The sequence below is a fragment of the Capronia coronata genome, assembly GCF_000585585.1.
Source record: "Capronia coronata CBS 617.96 chromosome Unknown acBCG-supercont1.8, whole genome shotgun sequence".
Lineage (NCBI taxonomy): Eukaryota > Fungi > Ascomycota > Eurotiomycetes > Chaetothyriales > Herpotrichiellaceae > Capronia > Capronia coronata.
Genome location: NW_006912900.1, coordinates 1,113,136 through 1,122,180, shown reverse-complemented (window position 1 = coordinate 1,122,180; position 9,045 = coordinate 1,113,136). Strand labels below are relative to the sequence as shown.

Here is a 9,045-nt window from a genome sequence, read left to right as displayed (position 1 = left end):
TGTGTGTGTGTGTGAGCGAGCGAGTCCAACAAGATACAGACATTGAGAGAGATGTTGTGAACAGAGGATACTGAATGAAGTTGAAGGCAGGAAGGAAGGATACCATAACTACCTAGGTACCGTCATCCTTATCTATCCTCAATCCTTATATTTTATCCTGGCTGGCTGTGTATCAGGAAATCGCATTTGGGTTTCAATGTATTAGGTATATTATCTCCCAAAGTGGCTGAACTGTAGTACAGCACTCCTCAGCGCCGGCCAGTGACCGACCATGACCAGCTTGAATTCCTCGTTCAAATCGCGAGATCACGGTCATGGTCAGACACACCACAAGGTATGATCCTCTCAGCTTGTTTCCATAATTTCGAGGGCGCATCAATCGTGTATCATTCTCTTTAGTCATTCTCATCTTCTGTTCTCATCTTCTGTTCTCATCTTCTGTTCTCATCTTCTGTTCTCATCTTCTGTTCTGTTCTTCATTCTGGGTTTATTCTTCACCTTCACATGTATGCATGCATGCCCTATCAGATGAAATGGTCTTTCCCTCTGTAGAGATACAAGTTCCTTGAGGAGAAAGACGTATGGTTCATTCCATGCGTGGCGCCATCTTTCGCACATTGTCATCTGGTAGCCGCAAGCATAGTGCACCGATTGTTATTGCAAGGTTTGATGGACCAGATAACGGCTCACCGGGTCGGAAGAATGTCGACGCTATCGATGTCTTGGTTCGGCCATCGACGGGTAGCTCCGCAATGTAAAAGATCTGTTTCTTCATGTGGTGCATTCGCTTGTATATCCTTGAGGGACGCTCTGCGAGCCGGAAGGCAGATGGAAGCAAGCACAAGGAGGGATTGGACTGCTCCCATTTGTTGGTTGTTGTGCACAAACTCGACGCACTGTTTGCGTATCATGGGTCAATGCCTGTCGGGTTCGATGCCTTCGAAAAATTGGGTCTCCTGCAATGCCGGCCTCACCTCGAATGCCTGGCAGTCAGGCTCTGTGATCGGCCGCGTCTCAGGTCTCGCATGCTCCTCGATGGTCACCAACAACCCTGTGTCGTCCGGCTGCTACATGCCTGGTTGTGATATTCTTTCTGTCAATGAACCGTGCATTGTGGTGTCACGGCGGCCTCCCACGGCATCCGATTCCCAGGCGCGGCGTGGTTTGGGCAAATGGCGAACACAACCATAATAATCGGCGCGGTGCCCTTATGTGTCTTCGCTAACCTCCCACACTTCCCGAAGGAAGGGTAGGTAGCGCAGGACTAGCTATTCGTCTCCAATCCATCTCCCTCTTCTCAACTTCGAACCCATCGAAGGGGCGCGAATCGACATCGAAGGGGCGACCTGGGTCAGAAACCAAATCCAGTCTGATCTATTCGAATCAGACAAGACGAGGAAATCGTTGCAGTAACCAGGAATATCGTCCGTCTGCAAGCGATCACACCTGGGACGCGATCCCCAGGCTGGCATAATTCCTCGCGCGCACTTGCCGCATATATAAGTCCTGTTCACGCGACGGTTCTCCCGGACCGTAACCCTTCTGGCTTTTGTCTCGGTTGGTGACTTGATACAGGGCGGCTGCAGCGGCCACGACGAGCCCGGCGATCAGGATGGCGATGAGGATGACGAGACCGTTGGAAAGACCCATGATGACGGAGTTACGCGTAGATCAATGATCAAGGTTCAAGTCCCGGGGTAACGAGTGAATGGCTGGCTTGACTTGCGGGAGGTCTGCAGAGTATCAATGATTGAGAGAGAGTACGTAGTGTAGTATGGTGGTGCGAGGAACGAAACGAAAGTCGGAGGTGGGTAAGTAGGTGGGTGAAAAGAAGGTGACGGGCGGCCGTCGGTTCTGTCTCTTTTTCTGTCCGCGTGTATATACAGTATTAGTAGTCGGTCATCTGGGTAAAAAGCGCAGGTACGTACCTGAGGTACTCCGCTGATTTGAGTCTTGTGGTACTTGAGCCACTCGGCTGTCAAAATCCGTCCTTCGATCGTACCGGTGCCTGGGTCTAGTGTGTGCGTGTGCGCGCGCAGGTTTTCCCGATTGACGGATTATAGTAGAGTAGTGACTCTTTGTCGTCTTTTTTTTCAATCCAATCCCATCCGAACTGCGGAAGAGCCGGGTGGTGGGTTGATTGGTAGTCCCACGGCTTCAGTCAAGTCAGGTAGACTGCGGTGGATTTGATGGCGGGCATCAGTATGTGGTGGTGGTGGCACAACTGTACACAACTGGTACGTCCACGGGTGAAGGGCAGCAAAAAAGGTGTCGGATGGATCCTCTCCTCTTGCTTCCAACGAAAGATTCTCGTGGATTTGTTTGATCGCTCCAGCCCTCCAGCCCTCCAGCATCTTCTGTTGGCTGGTGCGTGGGATCCATTGTTGCATGCCGAGGAACACGACCAATCGCGAGGGCGGCGAGGGTGGGCGAAGGGGCGGGTGCTTCAAGCATGACAGCCAGCCATCAGTCCACTTGCGTCGTCAGCCACCTCTTGGAGTGCTTCACAGGAATAACATGGTGGGTGGCCTGGCTGCATGCGCGTGTGCACAGAGAGAGAGAGAGAGAGAGAGAGAGAGAGAGAGAGTGTGTGTGTGTGTGTGTGTGTGTGTTGTGTGTCTTCCGGCACTGGATGGAAAAAATGTTTCACTTTGTGCATCCGGATGTCTGTGTGCTTGGCCATCCGAACACAATACTCTATACGGAGTGGGAAGTGAGCGAAGCGCGGTACAGAATATAATAAACAAGACACGCACCTAAACTGCTCATCACCTTCGACAACAAACTACGCGTGTTGATCGACTCCTATGGTACACGGGACCATGAGTGAATGACTGACTGACAGGACCTCGGACATCAAGGGTTGATTGATCTCAATAATGTGGCCCGCAGCCTCGTTGCAAAATTCCCTCGTCCAACGTCAACAACGCCTTCAACCTTTATCACGTTGAATTGCTTCAAGTGTGTGAACCCTTCTGCGGTCACAAAGGTATCATGATCTTACTGTACCACAGTTATACTCTGTATGCTCTGGTGTTGCCACTCGTTTAGCACTACCTAGGTACGTTCTACTACTGCTCTCTTCTCAGCATTATCTGCGTCAAGACGAGTGCAATATAACAGTTTCGCGTCTCTACCATGTTGTGTTGTCGTTTCACCACTCCCTATCCCTTCTACTCTGGTGTGAACAACGTCTCTGCCATCTCCTCCATCCCTCTCGGCTGTCTCCCCAACATCTCGCCTATCAACGGATCAACCGTGGCCGTCTCACCCTTCGCAATGGCATCATGCCAACCCGCCCAACTCTCAATGGCCCAGAAACTGTCTTCCGGCAAACTCTTCTTCTCATATTTATGATACCTCTCCGCCTCGTCTCTGCCCACAATCTCGACCGTGACCTTTCGCCCCGTATACCGCTCCACCAACTTCGCAACGTCCGTCAACGTAGCCGTCCTGGGCCCCGTTAAGTTGAGCGTCTGCCCGAGATATCTCGGATACTGCTGCAGGATCCTGGCCGTCGCCTCGCCCAGGTCGTCCCACGACACCCACGCGACCGGCCCGTCGTTGGGGATGACGAAGCGGATCTCGCTGGAATCGCCCCTCCGATATTTCCGCGGCTGGTACCCGGCATACAACCACCAGCTCTCGGCGTAGATCCCTTCGCGTACCACCACGTACTGTAGTCGCCCGCTCTGCTGTGACTGTCTCAGGTAGTCGACCGTCTTGATGTGCGCTTTCTGCACGCCCGCCTCGCTCTGCATGCCCGTTTCCCCGCCGAACATGAGCCCCGTGTAGATGATCGTCTTGATCCCAACCGCTTGGGCCGCGTCGATGGCCGATCGGTGGTGTAGCCAGCGCTCCACGCTGGGCGAGGGGAACGACACCAAAAACAAAGCATCGGCGCCCTGGAACGACGTGGCTAGTGACTCGGGAGACGTGAAGTCGCCATGGCGAATCTCTATCCCGGCGTCCCGGGCCGCCGACGATACTTGGCTGGGGTTGCTGGAGGAGATGATGAGTTCGGACGCTGGGATCAGTTGGAGGCGGAGAATTGCCTCGAGCACCCGCGAGCCAAGATGGCCTGTTGTGCCTGTGAGGACGAGCATCCCTCCTGACTATCAGGTCGTGTCGGAACCAATCTTTCTGGCCTGGACACTTTTTTTCTCAGGGGCGATTGTGGTTCTGTTTATTTATCTTGTACAGAGTAGAGGGTCTATGGAACATCGCTAGATGACGTCGTCTTTTTATATTTCTTTCGGCAGTTCTCAGCCGAACGAGACAGAACCACCGTTGATAACCTCTCTTCATTCAACAGCAAACGATATTCTGGATAAGTTCGGACTCGGTTGAAGGTACAAATGCCAGTGTGACATTGCAGCAATCCTGGATGCAAATTGTAGCGTCAATACGGGCAAGTCTGCTCGGACTATGCTGCTCGAGAAGAGGATAAGAAACATCCTTGTCAACACGGATATAGTAGAGGACTGAAGTCTGATCAAGGATGAAGGGCTACAACGATGGTAGCCTGAGCATCTTTTTCCTGTTCTTGACTCGGACTCTTACAGGCTGGCTATAGGCGAGCATACCACCATCCATACTCTGCCCCTGCTGTCGAATGGCTAGGTTTGGAATTAAGCTGTTGTCGGAAAACCACGGTCTGCCATTGACAACCTGTGCTTCCATTCCCACATTTCAGAAAAACATCGCTTGCTCTGGCCTTTATTAACACACTGATGCCGAATCACCGAATGCCGTGCAGACGTACTTCTCTTCCTGCGGCCCTCAACCCTCTCTCAATTCTATCGCTCCCATTCTGGTCCCATGCTGCCAATATAACGCCTTGCTTGAACGCTCACATGCCGAAGCCGCCCAAGGATCACATATCATCCAGCTGCGGCAATCAAGTCCAATCACAAAAAAGAATGCTAACACACTGACAAAGATTATGGTCGACAATCGTCACGGTCCGTCGTCGAGAACTATTGAAGTGGCCTCCCGTGTTCATTTGCAGTCTCTGGAGGCGCTGCCGTCGGAGGTGGAGGTTGGGATTCTTCATCTTCCCCGACAACTCGCACTTGTGGGTCAGGAATTTGAATATCAACATTCATATAGCCGGTCCGGCGAAGTGGAATGATCTTCACTCCATCTCTGGCTCCCACAGTATGGTTCCAGTCTGCCAGCCATTGCTCGAGTGCTTTCAATTGCCCTTTGATGCCCATCGGCCGGAAATCTTCCCAGAACCAACCAGTGAGCAAACCCATCAACCCATCAAACCAATTCCATGCCGAGAAAGGATTGTACGCTCGAACCAGAGTCTGGTTGATGTGTTCGATAACGTAGCGGAACTCTTGCTCCTGCATCAATGGGTCGAGAATTTCAGGATAGATGTTGGAGAAGGTCGGGGCGAGGTCACCTACGACCATCCAATCTCTTCGTACCCGGATGATTCGCGTGGCCACGTATTCCGGCGAATTGACAGGAACGTGTGGATTCAAGTGCGGGAAACATGGATGCGACGGTCCCCATGCAAGTTCTTCCCCAACACTGCCTTCGTCGCCCTCAGTATAGCCTTGACCGACTTCCTCCTGTGAACCGGGCAGTTGGGCAACCTCCGAGTTTGTTCGCACATAAGCAGAAGAATGTATTGAAGCCACAGATTGAGTGTGTCGAAGCGAACGATGCGAGATGATGTGTCGAGGAGGTTGTAAAGGCTGGTCGAGAGGATTGAGTCCGTAGCTTTGCCCTAAGACCGCGGGATTCTGCTGTATTTCCGACTGTCGCGTGTTGTATCTGGAGGTAGGAATGTGTACTCGTTCCGGCTCTCGAAAGCCATCAGACTCCTGTTTCTCCGACTCCACCATCTGTCCCACGACTCGAGAAGTTTCGGGAATATTGCCACGTTGCTGGTTGGCCGGGAGTCCAATGCTGGTCCGATCTCCAGCTTGGGGTGGCAGATGTGGACTATGCTCGACAATAGGGTCGGTCGGCGAGTGCTGGCGCGATCGACGTTGCTGCGGGAGAGTAAGGAGGGTATGGACTTCGCCAGAACCCACGTCGGGTGAGATCCGGCGCTGGTGTCGAGATGGAGGCTGCACTCGAACGGGCGTAGGTCGAGGGACGTAGTTGATGGGATTTAGTACGCGCGAAGTGGCCGAACGATTGTCAGGAGGAGCGACTTTTTTCTGGCGGGTCAGCAACGCTTCGAGGAAAGACCTCCTCTGGGCCTGGACCTGGGCCTGGGCCTGCGAAGATGACGGCGTCAGGTCGAAGGGCGAGTGCGAGATGACAGGCGGGAGGTCGGCATAAGGCAACGTCAACAACGGGGACGGGTCTGGCACACTTGCAGCAGCAGATCGAGACGCTACTGCTGACGGATAATGTGCATCTTTGACAGATTGTTTTTCAAGCGCCCGCGATGAAGGATGGCTGCGAGAGAAGGCTGAAGACTCCGTGGTGATTGGAAGAATGGAGTTTGTGTTTGAGTTTGCGTCGTCTGGTGTAAGGAGACTGAGATTGAGATTGGAATTGGAATTGGAAGCGGCAGACGCAGCTGCAACTGCGGCCGCGGCGGTTGATTCGCAGCGCGGCCTCTTCCCACTGGCACTACTACTGTTCCGTTTCCCAGTGGCCTCTGTGGCCAGTTGTCTTGCCTCGTCAAACAACGACGGAAATGGCGACTTGCTGCTGGAACGAATAAACTGCCTGATACGCTGGCATCCAACTCAACGAGCAGCAGCATCCTGTCACGGGCGAGACAGTCTGAATAGCATGGCAGACTGCGACTGGACAAATGCTCGTTCTACTGGACCCAAGATCTCACACGCTTCCTGCGGTATCTTTTGGCTGACCACGACTATTAGTACCCTTCTCTTCCCATTCTCTTGTGCCACCATCGCCGGAATGCCTTCCCCTTGGTTTGAGCCACATCCGCACCATTCCAACAGCTCGTCGGCTTCTCGACTGCCCTTCTGACGGCATCCACCATCACAAATCACGAGTGATATTGCTTTTTCGGCACTGGTGCAAGGGTGTGCACCGCACCAAGTCCAACAAATCTCTGCCCAACTGCTGCCGAGACGAGCACGCCTACTTCCCATAATGCTGGTTCATCGCGCTCCCCGCGCAGCCTATCGGCTCGAATGCCACTCAATCCACAGTCCCGCGTGCGAGAGGCAGGTCGTTAGGCATCACTTTTAGAAAAAGGGGAAAGATGTTCGGGCCATATCTTCGATAGACATGCGGCTGATGCCGGGCGCGCCTGGTCTGACAAGCATTGACAGTGGATGCTCTCTCAGCTATCTTTTTTATGCGAGGATCCCATATTTTAATGATTGATATGTCATGGTCTCGTTAGTGAAAATGTACGTAGCTCCCTCAACAATTCTACTGGCTATGCCGAAGAATGAAGAGCCCCTGCTTGTTGCCAGTGGCCTACACTCCTCTGTAAGCCTCATTTTCTCGTGAATTGGGTCATTGGCTGCCTCGCAGGGGGATCAATTCGCAGTAACCATTCCGCTCGCTTTCCCGTATACGATAGGACGATCGCTTCTGTTGACTTCGATTCTGGAACCAGCTTCTGCTATCGAGCAGTTTAACCTGGAAGCGAGGTATTCCGCGCCAGCACCAATATGACAATGCTCAACAAGGCCACGGCCAGGATTGATGTCATCCCTGAAGGCGAAGCCGACCGGGCTGAATGGTTTGCTGCGGCTGCGCTGCTCGCTGTATTACTCGCGCCAGTTGTGATGGAAAATCCCTGAGAAGTAGTCCCAGGATCTGATGTACCCTGCGAAGCACTAGTTGCAGTCGCCGAAGTACTCACATCACCGGCGGATGTCGGTACATAACCTGACGTCGATCTTGCTACCTGACCAGAAGTCGACGTCGTGCTTATTGGGGGAAAACTCGACTGGGTCGGTATCGCTACAGTGCTCAGTAGAGGATTGGAAGTCGAGACAGGGACAGTTGCTTCGGGACCGATGGTGAGGGGGACATCGAATATGGCACAGATCTGGGCTACTGCAGACCAAGTATCTAACAAGAAGACACGCATCAGGATTTCCCATTGCCGTCATGTTCGGAGTCTTGGGTGTCAAACGTACCTTGCTGGTCGGTGGCATTGCAGGATGATATTGTGCAATTGTTCATCCGCTCAATCCACATCTCGTCGGCACAGAGACAGGGCCATTGGCTGGTAGTTTGTTATCTCAATATTACCCTCCTGCCGCCCGACGAAAGGAAGCCCACCTTTGCGTGCAGTTTGTGCCGTCAACGTTGGCAATGCAAGTGAGCTGCGGTAGAGAGATGATCAGCACATTGGAAGAAGGCAGGCTGGCACCCGGGCATCACCTACAGCACATTGATCCACGTCGTCTTGAGCCCAAGTAGAGGTGGCGAGGCAGAGCCATAACCAGCATAAAATTGCAGAGAGGCTGCCGTCGAGGAGTCGCGCCATGAGCGGAGGTGAAGCACTCTAAGTATTTCCTTCCTTTTCTGTGAATCATGAGGAGAACAACGACGGCCGATCAGTCTTTGAACTTGTTTGTTAGGACCGAGATAGAACAGGAGAGAGGTTTAGTCGGGAGAAGATGATGGAGGAAACTAGGTAGGCAGTTGTATGCAGGTGACCGCAGGCAGCATCATTCCCTGGTCCAATGATGATCTGTACCTTCCGCATGAACCGTCTGCTACAGTCACGGTAAGGGGAGACGCGTCTAGTAGTCAACGACTTTGGCCTTGAGGCAATGTAAATGTCACGATCTTTTCCACACGTGGTTGGACGACACCGAACAAACCGTACCTAACATTGCCGAGTTGGATGAACTCCCGGATCAAGCTGTCAATTCATTCGGTCTGACATTCGTATATCTCTCCAGCCCGCCGCATATTAAATCTTTGCCTACAAATACTATTCGTCAGACAGTAACATATTTCAGTACAGCTGATGGCTTACCGGGGCTGCATTGGCCTACTGATCCAGCGGACGAGAAATATCATTCACCTTGTAACTTGTTGTGGTACCGGAACACCAGCAACTGCAGCATA

At 52.7% G+C, this 9,045-nt stretch overlaps 2 protein-coding genes across 2 annotated transcripts; both read right to left on the bottom strand.

Annotated features, from left to right (window-relative positions):
- Nucleotides 1–3,173: 3,173 nt before the first annotated feature.
- A1O1_08651 (uncharacterized protein) lies at nt 3,174–4,106 on the bottom strand (the record flags this gene model as incomplete). Its single annotated transcript, XM_007729510.1, has 1 exon — nt 3,174–4,106. The coding sequence occupies one exon, from the start codon at nt 4,104–4,106 to the stop codon at nt 3,174–3,176; it is 933 nt and encodes a 310-aa protein (XP_007727700.1).
- Nucleotides 4,107–4,979: 873 nt separating this feature from the next.
- On the bottom strand, nt 4,980–6,985 carry A1O1_08650 (uncharacterized protein; the record flags this gene model as incomplete). The annotated part of the gene is made up of 2 exons (XM_007729509.1): nt 4,980–6,702; nt 6,864–6,985. 2 exons carry the CDS (start codon nt 6,983–6,985, stop codon nt 4,980–4,982), a joined length of 1,845 nt encoding a protein of 614 aa, XP_007727699.1.
- Between the last annotated feature and the right edge of the window lie 2,060 nt (nt 6,986–9,045).